Source organism: Ambystoma mexicanum, chromosome 8 (assembly GCF_040938575.1).
Source record: "Ambystoma mexicanum isolate Mex_15411 chromosome 8, UKY_AmexF1_1, whole genome shotgun sequence".
Taxonomy (NCBI): domain Eukaryota; kingdom Metazoa; phylum Chordata; class Amphibia; order Caudata; family Ambystomatidae; genus Ambystoma; species Ambystoma mexicanum.
The window spans coordinates 521,824,925-521,844,815 of NC_090929.1; the positions used below are offsets into that span (position 1 = coordinate 521,824,925).

At 50.8% G+C, this 19,891-nt stretch overlaps 1 protein-coding gene across 5 annotated transcripts in view; it reads left to right on the forward strand.

The window, feature by feature from the left end:
• TNFRSF14 (TNF receptor superfamily member 14) overlaps positions 1–19,891 on the forward strand; it is a 661,986-nt gene that overhangs the window by 402,885 nt on the left and 239,210 nt on the right. Inside the window, exon 8 of one of the 5 annotated variants that reach the window (XM_069610213.1) lies at positions 13,325–14,148. The exons of the other annotated variants lie outside the window; for them this stretch is intronic. Coding sequence (XP_069466314.1) covers positions 13,325–13,330 — 6 coding nt within the window. The 3' untranslated portion in view covers positions 13,331–14,148. Of the gene's footprint in view, positions 1–13,324; positions 14,149–19,891 lie in introns of those variants that run through there. 5 annotated transcript variants of the gene reach the window in all.

Below are 19,891 nucleotides of genomic sequence, written 5' to 3' on the forward strand. Positions count from 1 at the left end.
TTAAATTATCAAATAAACCTTTTAACTTGCTAAACAGAACTACTTCTTGGCTCAGTGGGGTCAGGAGGATTCCAACAGAGGGGTGTTATATAGGGGTAGTCATCCAGAACGCATGAACTGGACATAAAGATATATCAATAAGGGTTTCCATTCAGTATCCCAGACTAGGCATTGACTTAGCTCTAGTGTTGAATTGAATCCTCTTACAAATTGGGGGCTCGTATCCGGGATTCTGGGTTAGAATACCACTTGTGCGGCTTAATACAGTGTGCTAACTGACGGGATACATACATCCAGTCGGATCACCACGCTGCATTACGCTGTGAAGCATTCCTCAAAAGGGACACCCCAAGAAAAGTTCTGTTCTGCAAAAATAAAATACTAACTTCTGTAAGTCAGGACAGAGACCAATCTCTAGAATGACGACCTTAGTAGACATGAAAATAGCCAGAGAGCACCTCTTGCATAAGCTATTTGTGAGAGGTGAAGGGACTGAACAGGGCCAGGATGCGTGGTTGCAGGCCATCACACAACAGGTCACTGAAACAGGGTCAGATATATATAGAGATCAGGGTCCCTTACATGTGGCCCTGAGTGAACTATATATGGCTCCTAAAGCCAAAGAGGAACACAATAAGATTGCCAGGATAGCAGCATACCTGTACCTATACATGGGAGACATGCAGGATAGATGTGCTGAAAGCCAAAATCTGGCAAATAGGCAACAGATGGCATTACAGAAGGCCCAATCTGATCTGGACTCTTCTGAGCAGAGGCTGCAGAGGAGCCAGGAGTCAGAAAATGACAGCAGACGGTACATCACTAAAATAAAGGAGGATATGGATATACTGCAACAGGAAAAGGCTGACCAGGATACTAGATTTCTGGCCCTGCAGAAGGAGCACCAAGACAGTTTGGACTCCTTACTGCAGAGCCAGAAAAAGCTGGAGCAACAATTAGACTTTAACAGGGCATGCACGGAGCAGGTAGCCACCCTGCAAAGTCATCTAGATAGAGTGAAGGTAGAGAGCAACAAGCTGATTTTGAAAGACCTGGATACCCAGGCAGAGTTTGATGAAGAACGCCAGAAAGCTGGTGCCTTTCAAAGGCAGAGGGACGACCTGGCGGCACAAATGCAGGCTCTTAGTCAGGAAAGAGACGCCTTAGGCCAGGAAGTCTGCCATTTAAAAAGGAAAATGGAAGAAAATCACCTGGCCCACCAGGGACTGGGTGACCTCCAAAAAGAACACCAGAACTTGTTAGAGCACACCAGGAGGGTGGAGGATGCTCTAGCAAGAAAGGAGCAGGCCAATAGGGACACAGTTCAGGAGGTAACCCTCCTGCAGCAAAGACTGGCCCAGTGCTCCAGGACCAATCAGGAAACACAGAGAGAGAATGAGGCTCTCTGCCAGCGCAATGATAGACTCCAACAACAGGTAGCGATGCAGGAGAGACTGATAGAGTCTAGTAAGGCCTTAACTGAGGAACTGAAGGCACAAATGCAGGCTCTTGCATTGCAACAGGGAGCAGAGGCGGATACAGACCAGGTTCGCTGGGAAAGGGAAACTCAGGAGCATAACCTCAGGAGCCCTAATACCAGAGGCCTTTATCTTTCTCAGTCCCTGGACTCTGCCACCCCCATGTCCCCTGGCGCACATGAGCACCGGGCCACAGGGATGGCAGATTACTATCCAGCCAGAAGCACGGGGCTCATAGGCCAGTACCTCCCAGGAATGGATGGGCGGGCATCTGGGCATGGGCACCCAAGCATGGTGCAATTCAGTGGGGAACCCCGGGAGAATAGGCCCATTAAGGGCATCCTGAAAACCTCTGCCCAGTTAGGTCAGTGGGGGGGGGTACCCAGCAAATCCTGGCAGCAAGGAGGAATCTGAAGACTCCTCTGAACTGCGCAGGACACAGGAGACCAGGTCCCCACATTCTGCCAGCCATTCCCAGGCTCGCAGAATCCGGGAAAACCTGGAAGAACAGACGGGAACCTCTGGGAGCAGTGCCTCTGAGTCCGAGGACGAATGGACAAGGGTTACCCGAACCAAAAAGGCCAATAAGGCAAAAAGGGCCTTGCTTAAGGACCCCTTAAAACAGATTAAGGCAATCAGGAGCGTCATCACGCCTTACCATAAGAACGCTAAGTATTCTGTTTGGGAGCACTTAGAGCTGTTTGAGCAAATGATGGAGACTTTCCATTTGAAGGACGGCCAAAGCTGCATTCAATATGTAAAGTGGACCTTCTCCCCGGAATACTCCAGTTTCTTTGCGGGGCTGGAGGACCAAAATCATTTAAGATGGTCCACCTATAAGGCGGCCATCTTGAAACATTTTTCTGTTCACAGAAATCCTCAAGAGGCTCGCAAGGCAGCCTACAATTTGCAATGTGGGGAGGATCAGGCCCCACAAGAATTTGTGCAGGAGTTAAAGCGTGCTTTTGCACAGACCACAAGAAGGGTGCGCACGGATAGCAGAGAATTTATTAATACGTTTTTCCATGCCTTGCCCAAATATATCATGACCCAGCTCGTGAGGGATTTTCACGAGAAAAGATCTTTAGACTGGGTCATTGAACAGGCTACCCGGATCTATGAGGTGCAGAAACCGGTAGATAGCAAAAGTAATGCCCAGAAAAACCCCAAAGCCAACAGCACCCCTGCTGCTGCCAAGGTGGCAGAGGTAAAGGTCACCCCCGTTTTGGATTTGGAGATGGGGGGGCCTAAAAACCTACCTGCACCTAATAATGCTAGGCCCAGAAGGTCCTCGGGCCAGTCACAGACAGGGAGCCAAGGAGGCAGCCCCACCAATGGGGTCCCTCACTCTCCTGATTATGTAAGTCCCCGTTACAAGGGAAATCGACCCATCCTGGGTTATGTGTGGACTCCCCCAGCCCAAGGGGGGGGATCCAACCGAGCACCGAACCCAGGGAACTTCCCTCCAAACTTTCCACAGGAGGGCAGAAATTTACCAAACCCTGGGCAGAACTTTTTCCCCAGATATCCACCCGACTTTCAGCCCCAAAACCATCCATCCTTCTTTCCCCAATTCCCTGAGCCCAGACAACCTAATCCGGGAGAGGGGAGGCCAAGGGTGGAGGGGTACCCAAATCTTCCCAACCCGGGGTATTACCAGAGGAGGGACAGCTACCCTTCCCGGGATCAGCCCAGGGGAGAAAACAGGGCCCCGTATCAGCCTGAGCGGGTTTCCCAGTTAGAGCGCCAGGTTCAAAACATGGCGCGGGATCTGGGTCACATACTGAGGGCTCAGCAGAACCCTCAGATGGGCGTGCCGGCGCAGAACGCACCCAACTCTGGACCTGGTGCTCCAGAACAATGACGGGGGCAGCACCCCGATAACTCACCGGTTCCCAGGGAGGAGGCACAAAGGGAAGGGGGGTGTAAAGCCTTGGAGGAAGCTTCCTTCCTCACTTGTAAACAGCCCCTGGAAACCCAGGAACCGGAAACAAAATCTCTTGCCCCTGAAAGTCTGCCTCCTAAGGAGCAGAGGGGGGGTAGGAGAAACAAAAGACCCAAACAGACTCAGTTTGAGGAGGAGGTACAGATCTTCCAATTTGAGGGAGAGGGATCCTCAGAGGATCCTGGGAAAAGGATCTTCTCCTTCAGAGAGGGGGGAACCCCTCCCAAAGAAAAATGGGTCCCTAGGGATGCAAATCCAGACTGGGGAGATGTGGAGACTGAGCTACCGCCGCCCACCATCTCATCCCAGAACCAACAGCAAGAAACTCCCCTGGTTCAAACCCATCCTGGTGACTGCCTCCAAAAAGGGGGGGGCGGCCCAGAACCGGAGCCAGGGGAACCCACAATGGCTCTGATCTCCAGTTGCCAAATTTTTCTTTCAGATTCCCAAGGCTCTCCACAGAATTCTGCCCAAATCTCTTCGCTAGCGATGTCCAAAACCAGAAAATTAGCCCACCAGTTGTCCAAAAATGTACATTATCTGTGCCCCCTTGAGGAGAAGGAGGGAAGATATTATGCCCCGGTACAAGTACAGGGGCAGGGTACAATTTTGACACTGGTGGACACTGGATCTCAAGCTACCCTTCTGTCCAGAAGGGCCTTTGACGAACTGAATGCAGGAAGGGGAGAGAATTACCAAATTCCTCTCACCTCTCTTCCTGGGCAACTCCAGAACTTTGACGGGAAGGAAATTCCCGTCGAGGGGACGGCAGATTTGGACATTAAAATTGGGCGACACAAGTTGAAACACCCGGTCATAGTTGTGACCCCAGAGGGCACCCCTTGTTTACTAGGGAATGACCTCCTGAGAAGGTTGTCACCCCTAATAGATTGCGTAAACAAGGTCCTCTGGACCCAGACTAGCCGACCAATAAAATTAAAACAGAGTGTCAACCATGTTAGTTTAAACGGCACCTGCCACATGGTTGAACAAAAATCTGACCAAGTAGAATTTCACTTCCAGAATAGCCAAATTCCAGACGTGACAGTAATAGCAGTAGGACAACAGACTGGTGATGGGGGGTCCTCTCTATTTCTGAAAATCAACCTTCCTTCCAGTCTAAAGTGGTACTCCACACTGGAAGGAAACACTCTGAGATTCTATACTAATCCACAATCAGAAACTCCCACTCCTATAGTCCAGAAAGATGTGAAATCAGCTCAGAGCCTGGCTGATATTCAGCAAATTGGAGAGCAGTTGTTCATCCCTGTCCAATTAAATGATGGGAAGGACTCTGTTCTCGCTCGAGTGTGTGTGAACAACGGTAAGAGCTTCATCAGCAAAGCCATGTTCCGCCAACTCCCAAAAGATCCAGCCATTCCCACATTCAAACTGATAGACAAATGGGAAATGGACCTGGAAGCACCTAATTCCAAACAGCTCCTGCCAAGCAGGTGTATGCTCAAAATCTCCATTGGCAACAAGAGCATAGTCCATAATTGTTGGGTCGTGCGAGACGTCACTGCCGCCTTTTACTTAGGCAGTGACATTCTCAATCGCTTTGCCATTAGTTTGGACCTAATAAACTTCAAAGCTTGGTCCCGATTAGCGGATAATCCCATGGGCTTTGATGATCCAGAAAAAGCATTTAGGTCAGCTCAATTGCTACCTTATGCAGTTGAGATTCAGATCAAAGAGGAAGTCGCCATCCCAGAAAGGACCCGACAATTCTCCCTGGAAGTGAAAGTTAAAAGGGGACAAGAGTTGAAAAACCCTGATGCTTACATACATCTAAATGCTTCTCTCCAACAGCAAGGGTTAGGGGTAAACCCAACTCCATTAGTCAACATAGAACATGACACCATTCTAATAGAGGTGGATAACAGCGACTTAAAGAGTATTACTCTAGCCGCAGGCACCATTATTGGAATGGCGGTTGATGACCGACATTTCTCCATTGATCTTGGAAATGAACTGTTAGGACCAATCCCCAAGGACTGTTTTTACAGTGACAGTGACAGTGATGACAACGCAACACCAGACAGGATCTTTACCTGGCATGGGGGGAACTTCCTGGTGTACACTTCCTGCCCTTATGGTAAGGAAGATGTGACGTGTGACTTCAGGAGGGATGAGGTGATTTTCCAGGTCCATGAGGGCTGCCTTTCCCACCTGAAGCCTCCAGTCCAAATTAGCACTCTGACCAGGGACTTCTCCACCCAGCTGGAGGAGGCTGCTGAGATAGCCAAACCAGAAGTCTTTCCAGGCTTCAGGCAGATGGTGGAAGAGAGAGTCAACCTAGCTGATGCCTGTGTGACTCTGGAACAAAAGCAAAAGTTGAAACAAGTTTTCTTGGATTTCCAAGATCTCTTTGCAGTAGACTCATATGACTGCGGTCGCACTGACATCCACACAACAACAATCCCCACGGACCCTGGCATGACTCCAGTGTTTGTGAAGCAATATCGCTTGCCTCTCGCATCCATGGAGTCCCTTACTGAAATAATTAAGAACCTTGAGTCCCGGGGAATAATCCGTCCAGTCCACAGCACCTTCAATAACCCGGTGCTGGGAATATTGAAGCCGAACGGCCAGTGGAGACTCTGTGCTGACCTTAGGGAGCTCAACAAACGGGTCCATACTTCCCGATGGCCTCTTCCCTACATTGACCAAGGGCTGGCCCAGATCCAGGGGTCACAGGTATTCACTGCAATAGACCTGACCAATGGATACTGGACTGTGCCGGTCAGTAGGGAGGACCAATACAAGCTGGCTTTTACCTTTGGGGGCCAGCAATACACATGGACCCGGACTCCCTTCGGATACCTCAACTCCGGTAATGAGTTCAATATTTTCCTACATAAGGCCATGCCCGACCTGGGTGCGAGGGGTAACCTGGCTTACGTAGATGATGTCCTCATCAAAAGTTCATCTGTGGAGGAACACATAGCGGAGATCCGTTATGTTCTGACGCAGTTGAGGGCCGCCGGAGCAAAACTTTCCTTTCAGAAAGCACAGTGGTGTAGAACCCGTGTTAATTTCTTGGGGCATGAGATTACTCCTCAGGGTCTCTGTCCCCAGGAAAAGAAAGTGGAAGCACTTCAGAAACTGAAAGACCCCACAACTCTGCGGGAACTAAGGAGCCTCCTTGGACTGACTAATTACAGCAGAAAGTTCATTGAGGGCTACGCAGAGATCACCAGACCCCTGATTCATCTCCTGAAGGGGGGGGTCAAGTGGGTATGGGGTCCAGAACAATCCGAGGCAGTAAGACAACTCAAAAGAAGCCTCTCACAAGCGCCTTGCCTAGCTTACCCTGTCAGAAACAAGGAGTTCTTCCTGGAGACGGGGTTCTCTAATACGTGCTTGACGGCAGTATTATACCAAAAGCATGACAAGGGCAATAAAGTAATCTCCTATGCGAGCAAAACTTTATCCTCTGTGGAGGAAAAATTCAACGATTGTGAGAAGGCATTCCTGGCAACGGTGTGGGCATTGAAGAATTACCGCCCGTTTATCCAGGGGGAACACATCATAGTGGAGACTCCACACCAGCCTCTGCAATATCTCCAAAGTGATAGAATCCGGACCGGAAATGTGAGTAATTCCCGAATTACTTCCTGGATTCTGTCAATGCAAGGCTTTCCTGTGGAGGTCAGATATGGCCAAAACAAGAAGAGTCCCCTCGCGCAAGGTCTGGCTGACTTGCATGATTGTGCCAGAGAAAACTGTCTCGAGGACGAAAGTCTAAAAATCAAGGACAACACGGAGGCATACCTTAATTCCCCACACAAAGTCTTTGAAGAAGACAAGTGTGAGGGAATGCCCACTGTGTATGTGGATGGATGCTCTTACCATGTTGACAACAACGGGGAGAAAGAACTGGTGGCCGGCGTAGGGAATGCATGGGTGAATGAGTCCCCAGAACCCTCCGCTGGATACAAAATTGGTCCCCGAAGTAGTCAGGTGGCAGAATTGATGGCTGTGCATCAAGCCATCCTCACTGCTGTCCAGCATCAACTCCACGAACTGGTCATAATCACAGATTCGGATTATGTACGGAACGGGTTCGTGGAGCACCTGGTTAATTGGAAAGCCAGGGGCATGTTATGTGCTAACAACAAACCCTTGAAACATGGGAAGTTGATCCAAAACATTGATGATCTGGTCACCTCGAATGAGATGACCATCTATTGGAAAAAGATCAAGGGTCATTCCAAAGTAGAGGGACCAGACAAAACTGGAAATGACTTAGCTGATCAGCTGGCCAAAACCGGGGCCATCCAAGGGGATCTAATTGAGATTGAGTCCCTGTTGGGGGAAATCCAGGTCACTGCTATCACTAGGTCCCAGACAAATGCTCACAACGACCTTTCAATTGCACAATGGAGTAAGGAGACCCCTGATGCTGATTTGATTACAGCTCAGAAGGGGGATCCAATAATTGGTAAATTTTACCAGCACCTTGAGGACCCTGAGAACTTTCCCCTGACGGATACCGATTACATTGGGAAAGAGGACCTAAGAGTGTTGATGAAATGTCCAAAAATGTTCCGGATCCAAGACGGTTTGTTGGTAAGGAAATCCAAAGCTGGCCACGATCAGTGGGTGGTTCCTACCTCATTCCGAAGCCTGATGTTAAGTCACACCCATGATGCGGCCACCGCCGGTCATAGGGGGTTTCACACAACATTGGAAATCTTAAGAGAGGTTGCATACTGGCCACACATGGGGCAGGACCTCGACCAATACTTGAAGGGGTGTCTCGTGTGTGCACAATTTCAGCCATCATCCCTCACGCACCGCGCGCCTCTCCAAAAGCGGGGGATGACACTGCCATGGTCAGATTTACAAATCGACTTTGTAGGCCCCGTGATTCGCTCTGCTAGGGGGAATAAGTACATGTTGACTGTCACATGCTTGTTCACCAAGTGGGTGGAATGTCTCCCAGCCCCAAACTGCAAGGCAGAAACGGCAGCTGCCTTGATGATTAACCACATCTTTTCCCGTTTTGGTCTACCTCAAAGGATTGAGTCAGACAGAGGTAGCCACTTCACCAGTGAAGTAATGACAAAGATGTGGGAGATAATGGGGGTCAAGAGAAAGCTGCATATTGCTTATAGACCAGCTTCTTCTGGAGCAGTGGAACGCTACAACCGGACAATTGTGAGCATCTTAAAAAAGTTTGTGGCAGATTCTGGGCCAAGTTGGGATATCCGATTACCTCTGGTCCTAATGGCCATCAGATCTACCCCTTCATCTGCAACCAAAATGTCACCATTTGAGTTGATGACTGGACGCAAGATGGTGCTTCCGCAGCATTTGCTCTACAGGACCCAAGAGCAGACACTGATAAATGCCTCCACTACTCATGAGTATGTGGAGAATTTAAGGAAACACCTTCAACATGCTTTTGCTTATGCTCAGCGGAATCTAGAAAGATCGGCTGATAGCATGAAGACCCATTATGACCTGAAAACTTCCAGGAAGGAATATCAGGTGGGAGACCGGGTCTATCTATACAACTTCCAAAGGAACCAGGCCAAGCAGCGCAAATTTTTGCCTACATGGAAGGGACCCTTTGAGATCATCGACAAGATCTCTCCTGTGGCCTACAAAATCCACATCCCCAAAGGTCCTTTGGCAGCGGGGGAAGACAAGTGGGTCCACATAAACCAGTTGAAATGTTGCCATCCCAGGCACACTCTGCAACAACTGGAGGAATCCTCTGGAATCCTAGCGGGCACTGTCTCAGACTAATTCAGTTCCAACCATAAAACATACCACATCTAGTCTCTAAAATATTGTGATTTGCATGAAACTGTCTCTTAGTTATACTGTTTTTTTTTCAAAATAAGAATGTAATGTTTTGTTATGATGAAATGCACATGCTGCCCCACTATCTCAACAGTGGTGGAAAAACGTCCATGAGTAGGTATTGCCGCTTTTGCTTTATCATCCTAGGAGAGATGAAACCATGGAGAATGACCAAGGAGGACGATCCGGAGACCGCGAGCAGAGACGCAACGGGCCCCGGGTACCGCCCAATCTTCCCATCAGGACCGGCGAGGAGAACCGATCGATCAGTACCGGATGGAGGAAAAGATGCTGAACTGTGCCATCTATTGGAAGAAGATGAGGAAACATCCCAGGTCTTGCGAGTCCCATTCGTGAAATAGAATGGCCATCGCAAGAGGGGGGCTTGTGGGATGTATTTACCCATGCATCCGAGCCATACCTCAAAACTGTGCAGTACTGACAGGGAAAACATCATGATGGCCAGAGCTTCCCAGAAAATGCACAGGGAAATGCATGAAGAATAGGCTGCCCCTCATTTTTGCCGATGTTATGGGCACAGAAGGACACTGCCTAAAACCACCATTGGACTAACCACACAGTAGTCTGAAACCATTGGGAATGGCAATGCTGATTGCCAAAAGCAAACCCATAACTGTGGAGAATTCATTTTCTTAAATCCCAAAAAGGGGTGCAGTACCAGTACTCACCACTATCCAAAAGCCGGCGTTTTAAAACCACCAGATTTTGTAGAAAACTGAATAAATGAACCCAAAACATGCCAAAGAAAGACATTTTAAGAGGTGGATCCAATGTAAAGTTATATTCTGAAGTGACTTGAAGGTTTATAACAAGACTGGCTGAGCTGGGGATTTCAGCAGTTTAAGTAAATGTGGACTGAAAGACACTAAAAATCTCAATGTTCAAAAGAAATGAGTGACCTACTTTTGAGTGTCACATAGGTTGCAATTGTTTAAATGTCATCGTTTTGAACTTAGAATCAGCATTCTAGCTGCATATGTAAAAAAATTGTCTTGACTTAAACTGGAAAACAAAAAGTGACATTTTATCTGTAACATGGCTTAAGGAACTGAATTCTGCCTGGCAACTACCCCCATCAGGAGTGAAACTTGAGTCACAGCTGTGTTCCCAGGCCTAGCTGCCCTTTTGCTGCTCACACCAAAAGGGATATGACACTTCCCTGATTGAATTACCTGGGCTCTGCAGGAAATTGAACAAAGCCCTGTCCTGACTCAGGCAAATGTTTTATTGGCGGGAGTCGTAAATGGAGCTTCCTCTTGGCAGAAGCTGGGAGGGGCAGGGTCTCTGAGCTTGGCAGAAACTGGAAAGACTGGTTTCTGTACCATGTGACATGAAAAGACACACCTCTATAGCCAGAATATGGTTTTAGAAAAAGATGAATAACTCATAGAGCGGACATGTGAAAATTGTATAAATGACACCATAATTCTTGTGATTTTTCTGCCCACATTTTAAGAGGTTTTTAGAACCGGTGGCATGTTCAGGGGGGTTTTGGCGGAAAAGAGGATATTACTCAAAATGTGTGCATGTGAAAAATCTGACACTTCATCAACTAATGTCCATACTCCTTGCGCACATGTGTGTAAATTTGGGGTAATGTACGGTATCGCAAACCAGTTAAAAAGTGCAAAATATTGCCATTTCTGAATGCAAGCTCCCAGGAAGAGCAGAGTTTGAACAGGGTATACCTCCTGTGATATGTGATGGGTGCATGTAATTTCAAACCACTGTGTAGTTATGAAATATGTATTTGGTTCAAATCTAGATTTGTGTGTAAGTTGACAGGAGGAGTGGACTTTCTGCAGGCTGTAAAATGACATCACTCTGACACAACCTAGCTCCCCCAATCAAGTGAGAAATGGAAGTTTGACCAATGATAAGTGGAGAGGGGCTGGCTAGTGATGCTGCTCACACACACCCATTTTAAAAACACATAAAAGCAGACAGACAGGACAGATAGGGACTTTCAAATCCATTTGCAGCTGGAAGCTCTGCCGGGAAAATCCATACTTTACCTCCATCAATCTCCAGAGAAAGCTGTGCAGAAAGATCCAGACTTTAAATCCCTCAATCTTCAGAATCCAGAGAGAGAGCTGATCCAGATCACTGTGAAGTGCAGAGACCAGAGTCCCGTCTAAAACCTGACCAGATCCATGGCGAGGCCCATTTCACTCAAGAATATAGTGTGAGTACCTAGAAAACTGTGCAGAACCAATCTCCTAGTTAAAATAATATAATTCAATCTAGCTTAATCTAAGTAGAACTGTCTCCTAACTGTCACCTGTCATTTGTAAAGCTGTCACTTGTCATTTGCTAGTTGCAAGCTGCACTTGTCTTTTTGAACTTTACAATTTCAAATCTGAAAAACGACCTTCACAAAATCGCTCATATCTCCGCGACCGTTTGTGCTAGAGACTTGCAGTAACTTTCATCTGGAAGCTGAGATCCTAGGCTTTACTAGGACCCCAAAACGATAGTGATAGTCCTTGTATTTCTTCTGTAATAGCGCCCGGCGCATTCGCGAATTTTACCGCGATTTGCAAATTTCTCCACGTGTAAAAAAAATCTGCTGCTGCTTGCCTTCCATTTGCCAGAAAATCGTTTGCCTCATAAAAACTATCCTTGAATCATTGCAAGAGTGAGCCTGAGCTAATATTAACTAGATATCACTCACCCTGAACCTCTGAAAGGGAATTAAAAGCATTTCCAGCATATTTCTCATCCATTCCTAGCACATATAAAAGTATTTGGGCCTGTGTTTTCAAAACTCCTATCTGTTTTCTTTAAGCGTGCTTGGGGGGGATTGAACTGAATTACATTGATTGCATTTCTGAGAACTGTGTGCTTTCCACCCATTTCCTTGCATTGCATAAAGAGGGGGGGGGGAGTGAATAGCCAGAGAAAAGTGATTACATTGTTTGGTTGAAATCATATTGAGTATTTCTTGTACTGCATTTCATTCAACATTGCATCCATTTGAACCCTATAAAGCATTCTCTACCACATTATACTTCTGTACCTATTTACCAGTGTGCTACCTTATCCATTTCATGTCAACTCCTTAGTGATTATAAAGAAGTGTGCTAGTGCCAGATTCTCCGTTGTTAATCTTTATCATATCAGATTAAGTGTGATATTCAATTATTAATTTATTATAAAGTGTGATATATATATATTGTTTAAATTATCAAATAAACCTTTTAACTTGCAAAACAGAACTACTTCTTGGCTCAGTGGGGTCAGGAGGATTCCAACAGAGGGGTGTTATATAGGGGTAGTCATCCAGAACGCATGAACTGGACATAAAGATATATCAATAAGGGTTTCCATTCAGTATCCCAGACTAGGCATTGACTTAGCTGTAGTGTTGAATTGAATCCTCTTACACAGTGCATGACTGGGCCAAAGGACCCATTAACAACCCCCCCCCCACCCCCAGGGGCAGTGCATGACTGGGCCAAAGGACCCAATAACAACCCCCCAGGCAGTGCATGACTGGGCCAAATGATCCATTAACAACCCCCCACCCCCCACCCAGGCAGTGCATGACTGGGCCAAAGGACCCATTAACAACCCCCCCCCAGGCAGTGCATGACTGGGCCAAAGGACTCATTAACAACCCCCCCCAGGCAATGCATGACTGGGCCAAAGGACCCATTAACAACCCCCCGCCCCCGCCCCAGGCAGTGCATGACTGGGCCAAAGGACCCATTAACAACCCCCCCTCCCAGGCAGTGCATGACTGGGCCAAAGGACCCATTAACAACCCCCCGCCCCCGCCCCAGGCAGTGCATGACTGGGCCAAAGGACCCATTAACAACCCCCCCAGGCAGTGCATGACTGGGCCAAAGGACCCATTAACAACCCCCACCCCCAGGCAGTGCATGACTGGGCCAAAGGACCCATCATGATCCATATGGTGACCAATATCACTACAATGCATTTCCGCCAACAGGCAGATGCATGTAAATGCCACTATTAAATGATCAACCTGTATGATGTATGTGATGCACCCATCAGGCACCACCACGTAACTAATTGCATGCCCTCTGTGTCCCCACAGCCGTAGCAAGTGACATTGATACTGCACAACAGCCCAGTCAATCAGCTCCGGCACGGGTCCAAGCCAGCACCCCTGCACAGGAGGATGCTGCCAGCAGTTCGGCATCTCTGTCCCCATTAGCAACTGCAACACATGTGCCGGCCACCATCACCAACATCCCCACCGTCTCCACGCTGCCTGCTGCAACACAGGTGCCACGGGCACCCATCATGCCCACCCAACCCACCACAGAAAGCAGCTGCACTGCAGAGGAGGCAGCATGTAGTGACAACAGTGCCCCGGCAGTGCAGTCTGATACAGGGCCACAGGGAGAGATGCCCACATTGGATGACTTGGAATCCTTCCATCAGCTGGAGTTCAGCCCCACATCACTCCGAAGTCCCATGAGGTCATCTACCCCCTCAATGGCAGAGCTAAATTCCTGCATGCAGCGGATGGAGGAGCAGCAGGCTACCCTCACCCAGCTGGTGGAGAGGCAGCTCGAGGTATGTAGGCTGCAGAGGGAGTGCTACAGCACATCAGTACGTCGCCTCTCAAGGTCCATTGGTCGCTTTGCCAGCACTATAGTCACCCTGGCATGCCATGTGCGGGAGGGCAATGACAACACCTGCAGGCTCATTGAGTCCATGTTCATTGGCCAACAGGCAAATCTTGCACATATGCCATCTATTCCTGATTCTGTGCCATCCGATACCCCCACCCCAGCCATCTCCACCACTGCCAGTCCACGGAGGCGCTCGAGTCAGCTAAGAGGGCTCTCGGGCAAGGATGCACAAGCACAGAAGCACACACGGAAGTGATGGCATGTGTGTTGGGTACTGCAGGACACATGTGGACTTGAAGGGTGTGAGGGGTGGGTACGTTTGGGTAGTGGGGAGGTCAATTAGGGGGTTTGAATATTGGGGCCTGGTTGGGGGTGGGTACGTTTGGGTGGTGGGGGAGGTCAATTAGGGGGTTTGAATATTGGGGCCTGGTCGGGGTGGGTACGTTTGGGTGGTGGGTGGGCACTGGTGTACAGCTTCCCTAACCATTGCACCTCCTTCCCTGTTGTTAATTCATCAATATATCATCATTTCAAAAAAACATACATGAGTGGACATCCATCATTTCATTTGCAGTACAACAATTTATTTATTAGCATCACCATATCCATGCAATGCTGTGAATGTGCTGTCTCTCAAAAGTAAATGCGCATCAGTTCATCCCATGCTCGTTGTCCATCTAGTGGACCCCCAGGAGGAGGTTGTGCCATCCCATCCCCATCTCCATCCCCATCTTCATCATCTGCGTCTGGGGGCATTGGAATGTTCCTGCGCAGGCACAGATTGTGCAGCATGGCACAAACGAGCGTGATTTTACCCGTCTTCACTGGGCTGTACAGCAGTGATCCGGCAGTTCTCCAGCATGGGGTATGGCATGGATTCACATGCTCATGAATATTCCCCGTCGTCAGGCCGGGAATCCTCGGTAAAGAAAGAATCAGTATCAGTTTCGTTTCTGATCTGTCTTTCTCAGTAGTAACCAATCACTGGTCTCTGGGTCATACTGTCCCCAGCCAATGACTGCCCTCTCCCTAAGCCCCGCCTCTGGCAGCCATCTTCAGATTTTTACCGCACGCTCAAGTGTTGGGGGTCCTCGTGTTTAGCGCTCAAGCTTTTGCTGCGTTTTCGCGCTTTTTCAAAGAGAATTTCTAATTTTTCGGTCAAATAGAGCCTCAAGCTCCACCGTCTCTACATCCGATTAACGGGTATCCGTGACAGATTTTTTTCTACGCCCTTCAAGGGTGAAGATTTTGTCGAGTTACGCTTCTTGGGGGATTCCAGAAGTTTCTGCGGCCTACCCGAACATGGCCCAGGAGAAAGGAAGCTCGACGCCCGGAAAGTTGTTCAGGGTTTGCCCTGGATGCCAGCTACAGAATGTGTTCCAGGAGGACGAGCATTTGAAATGTCTCTACTGCCTTAAGAGGACAAAACGCACGTGGAGAAGGACTGTGCGTTTCACAGAAACATGTCGGAATGGACCATCAGGGACCGACACCTTCGTCTCTCCAACTGGCTGGAAGGAAGGAGTCCGTCAGGTGAGAAGAAAAAGAAGAAGTCCAAGCGGTCTTCTGAGTCTTGTGAGGGTGCCCCGGCTACTGAGGCCCAGCAGAAGGCAAAGCACTGCGAGTCCGCAGGCACCGGGAGCGCCGAATGGTCGGGCTCTTCGGCTACCAGGCAGGGCGCGCCTTCCCCGGCACCATCAACCACGAGCCAATGCTCTGGTTCGGGGAAGAGGAAATCCGAGAACCCGGGTAAGCTTCTGGAGAGGCCCCGGTCGATCTCGAAGGATTCGGCCGAGGGGGAGCGAGGCGGTGACCCTCCCCCCAAGGTGAAGGCCTCAAGCACGCCTAAGGCGGTGAAGGCCTTGATTCACCCGGCCAAGGCCTCTATCGAGGGAGTCGCGGTGGCCCTGGCGTAGCCTGCGGAGGCTACACCAGTGGAGGCGACCTCGGGGCCCAGAGTCTCCCTGCCTCCGCGGAGGGAAGCCTCTTTCAGAACTATTAGAAAGACCCCCGTGAAGACCCCGGCGAAAAAGAGGGGGGGGCCGGTGGCCATTGTGGACACGGACACAGCATCCGAGGAGGATCTGGTAGAAGTCTTAGAGGGCCTCGACGAGGGCATTGAAGAGGCCCGCCCCCACGGGAGGGATCCCGACGAGGGTGACAATGAGAGTGACGGCGGCACCAGCGAGGGCCCTAGTCACCTGTCGCTTCCGGAGCGGCAGGATAACTCGGCGGCCATTTTGTTGGCAATACAATCCTTATGTTCGGAGATAAGGACAAGATTGCCCTTCCCACCGACGGAGGATCCAGAACCAGGCTCGACGGAGGAACCAGAGCCGGGCCCGGCGGCTAGCCCCCCAAACAAGAGAAGGCGGATCCATCCAACCCCGCCTTCTCAGCCCTCGCGGCCTGCTCGGCCTTTACCCACGGCCCCCGCCCCTGGGGATGACACGGGAACAGACACGGCCACGACGGGTACCGACGACGACGGAGTTGACAACGGGACAGAGCTCCCATCGCCAGCCCGGGCCTCCCCGTCCGACGAGATCGGATCTTTCCATGCAATGATCACCCGGGCATCCAAGCTTTTTCAGCTCTGCCCCGAAGAGAAGAAGAAGGAATGTTTCCTTTACCAAAGGCGCGAGGCCAAGAGGAAGACAGTCCTCGCCGTGCCTCTGCTGGATGACATCTGGGACGAGGGTCTCACCCTTCTCAAGAACCCGTCTACGACGCCTGCCAAGAAGGATCGGTATGAGAAGAAGTACCGGGTCCCCGACGCGGCCCCTTTGTGCATTAGGGCACAACCGACCCCTGACTCGGTCGTCTCAGCAGCGGCCAAGAAGAAAGCGGAGGGGCATCGGCCTCAACGTCAACTTCCCCGCCTGACGGCAAAGGGAAGAAGCTGGACGCAATGGGACGATGAGTTATCTCGTCAGCGGCAACAACGATTAAGGCGGCCAACGCCCTCGCGATCGTGGCCCGCTACGACAGGGAGTTATGGTACAAGATCGCCCCCCTGTTGGACTTCCTACCGAATGACAAGAGGGCCGAGGCCCTGGAGATCTTGCAAGAAGGCGAAGTGGCGTCGGACCACGCCATTACGGTGGCAACGGACATTGCCGACACCGGTTTCCGCCAGCTAGGCAACGGCGTTTGTTTTAGACGATGAGGTTGGCTCAAGGCGACGGATTTCCGCCAGTATGTACAAGCCAAGGTGTTGGACATGCCATTCGACGGGAACAACCTGTTTGGGAAAACGGTGGATGAGTCCCTCCAAGCCATCAAGTCAGACACGGAGACAGCTAGGGCCCTAGGCATTCTCCGGCAACAAAGGCCGTCCTTTTGGAACACCGGAGGCAAGCAGGGTGCCTCCAAGGGATTCGGCGGTGGCTCCTCTATGTACCGCCAAGCGGCCCGCTCCTCGTCACAGGAAGCCTATAGAGGACGAGGCAAGTCGGGTGGGCCCTGCCGTCGTCGCCAGGGAGGCCAAGCCGGCAAGGCGTCCTCCAAGCAAGATTGAACCGACAGCGGTGTCGTGCCCCCACCCAAGCACCCCAGTGGGAGGCCAGCTGGCGAAGTTCGTCAGCGTGTGAGAGTCCATCTCCACCGATCGTTGGGTGCTGGACGCGCTGGCCCAGGGGCATGCCCTCGAATTTCTAAAAAAGTGCCCCCGCATTCCACCCGTGGTCAGGAAGGAAAATCACGTCCCTCAACTGCTATTGGAGGTAAGGGCGTTGCTCAAAAAAGGTTCAATCGAGCTCGTCCCGAAGAGGCTCTGGGGCTCCGGAGTATACTCAAGGTACTTCCTAGTGAAAAAGAAGACAGGAGGATGGCGCCCCATCCTGGACCTGCGACGATTGAACAAGTACATCAAGGCACAGACGTTCCGGGTGGTCACCCTCCAGCACCTGCTGGGACAGCTGGAGGAGGGCGACTTCCTGTCGTCGTTGGATTTGGAGGATGCGTACTTCCACATCCCCATTCTGAAAGGACACCGAAAGTTCCTCAGGTTCGTGGTCCAAGAACGGCACTACCAGTTCAAGGCCCTCCTGTTCGGATTGAAGTCGGCACCCAGGGTGTTCACTGTGATGCTGGAAATGCATCAGAGGGACAGGGCCTCTGAATCCTTGTCCTTTACTGCTTTTTATTGTGTGTTCTGTCGTGTTTTCTGCCCAGGAGTCCATGTGGGACTCCTGGCAGTGCAGCTCTCTCTTTTGGTTTGGTGAACAGACCCATGGGATACCCTTATGGCACCCATGGGTAGGGGTACAATCCTGTGCCCCTAGTGTATTTTTTTTGGGCACCTGTGGGTGGCCCACAGAGCAGGGTATGGGCTGGTGGCAGCTCCATGCTGAATTTGACAGGTGCTCTGGGTGTCCTCCATTTTGGGATACCCAGGCCCTGCCATTGGGATCAGTTGATTCCTGATAGGAAACAAGATGGCCCCTGTGGCCTCTTGCTTTCTATTGCCTGTTACCTTGTTTTCCCAAAGTCCTGGGAAGCCCTGACTCTGTCCCTTCCCCCTGACTGGCTGTTGGGTGGAAGTTCCATATATGGTGTTGTTGTGAAGGCCCAGCTAGACTGACTGGAGCCTTCCCAGTGACTGTATGCTGTGGGTACCTCCTGTGGGTGGTACCTGGGTGAATGGAGTGTGTGACCAATATACACTCCTTGTTGTGGTTGTCTGGTTTCTGGCATGAGAGACAAAGACTGAGACAGCCCTGCCCGAAACTGGCCTGAATGCAGTGTGTAGTGTTGAATGGCTGGGTACTTGTCCCAATCCACATTCCTTGTTGTGAGTGTCTGAAAGGGAGGAGTGTGGCCTGAATGCACTGTGTGCCTGATTGGCTGACTGACTGCATGAATGCCCTTCTGTGTGATTGGCTGCTGAGTGTGTGCCAGCAGTGTGGATGAGAGACAGAATAGTATATCTGGGGACCTCTCACCACTGGTAATTGTTCAGAAGCGTTCAGAAGCGTTCTGGATTTGAGTCTCCACTCTAAGAGTAACTGGAACTGCTGATCCTCGACGTCCAGCTGGAAGAAGAAGACTTGCTGTTGCATTTGCTTCGACCGATCCGAAGGCTGCCGAAATCGTCGAAGACTGACCCGAGAGAGGACCTCGTAAGGCGCCCTCTTCCCGTGCTCCGAGGGACCATCGAGCACCGCTCCATCTTCGCCGAAGCGCCCTGGAAGACAGACCCTCGAAAGGCTGCCGACCCGAGACGGGACCGCCGAGGAGATCGAAGTGAAGCACCCGGACATCGCCGCCGTCGAAGTCCATTGCCGTCGACCAGGGTTCGCAGGTTTGTGTAACCGCTGGAGGCCCGTCGAAGTTGTGTTGCCCAGCCGTGGGGACCACTTGACGCCGTGCTGCCGACGACCGGAGCCGCCCGCTCCTTTGCCTAAGAACATTCAAATCGAAGGACTCCCTCGCCCGCATCGTCGACCGCTTTGTCCTGCCGGAGAAAGTCGAGGACGACCAACGCGCCGAGGAGAAACCTACCGGTGGGTTTCCCGCCACCCGAAGACCACAAAGACTCGAACGACTCGACGCCCTTGCTGGGTCTCCGTCTCCACAATCTTTGCGGTCCAGAACTATTGTCACCGAGGTGTCCCGCACGCCTCTGCCTTGCAGGACGCCGACGCCGACGAGCACCGCTCGGACGAAGCTGCCGCCTCATCGACGCCGTTCTATCCTGTTTGTTGTCGGACGTTCGACGCCCCGTGTCTCCCGCTTGAAAGGGAAGGCATTCAAGAAGGGCCGTCGATTCCCCGACGCCGAACGCCGAGTTCCTCGACGGACGTTCGACGCCCCGTGTCTCCCGCTTGAAAGGGAAGGCATTCAAGAAGGGCCGTCGATTCCCCGCCGCCGAACGCCGAGTTCCTCGACGCTTCTCGACGCCTCTCGACGATCCGTGACTCCCGCTTGAAAGGGGGTCGCTCAAGAAGGATCTGTCGACGCCTCTTCGAAGAACTCGACTCCACCAGGTACATTGGGGGGGTAAAAACATTATAGGAGGG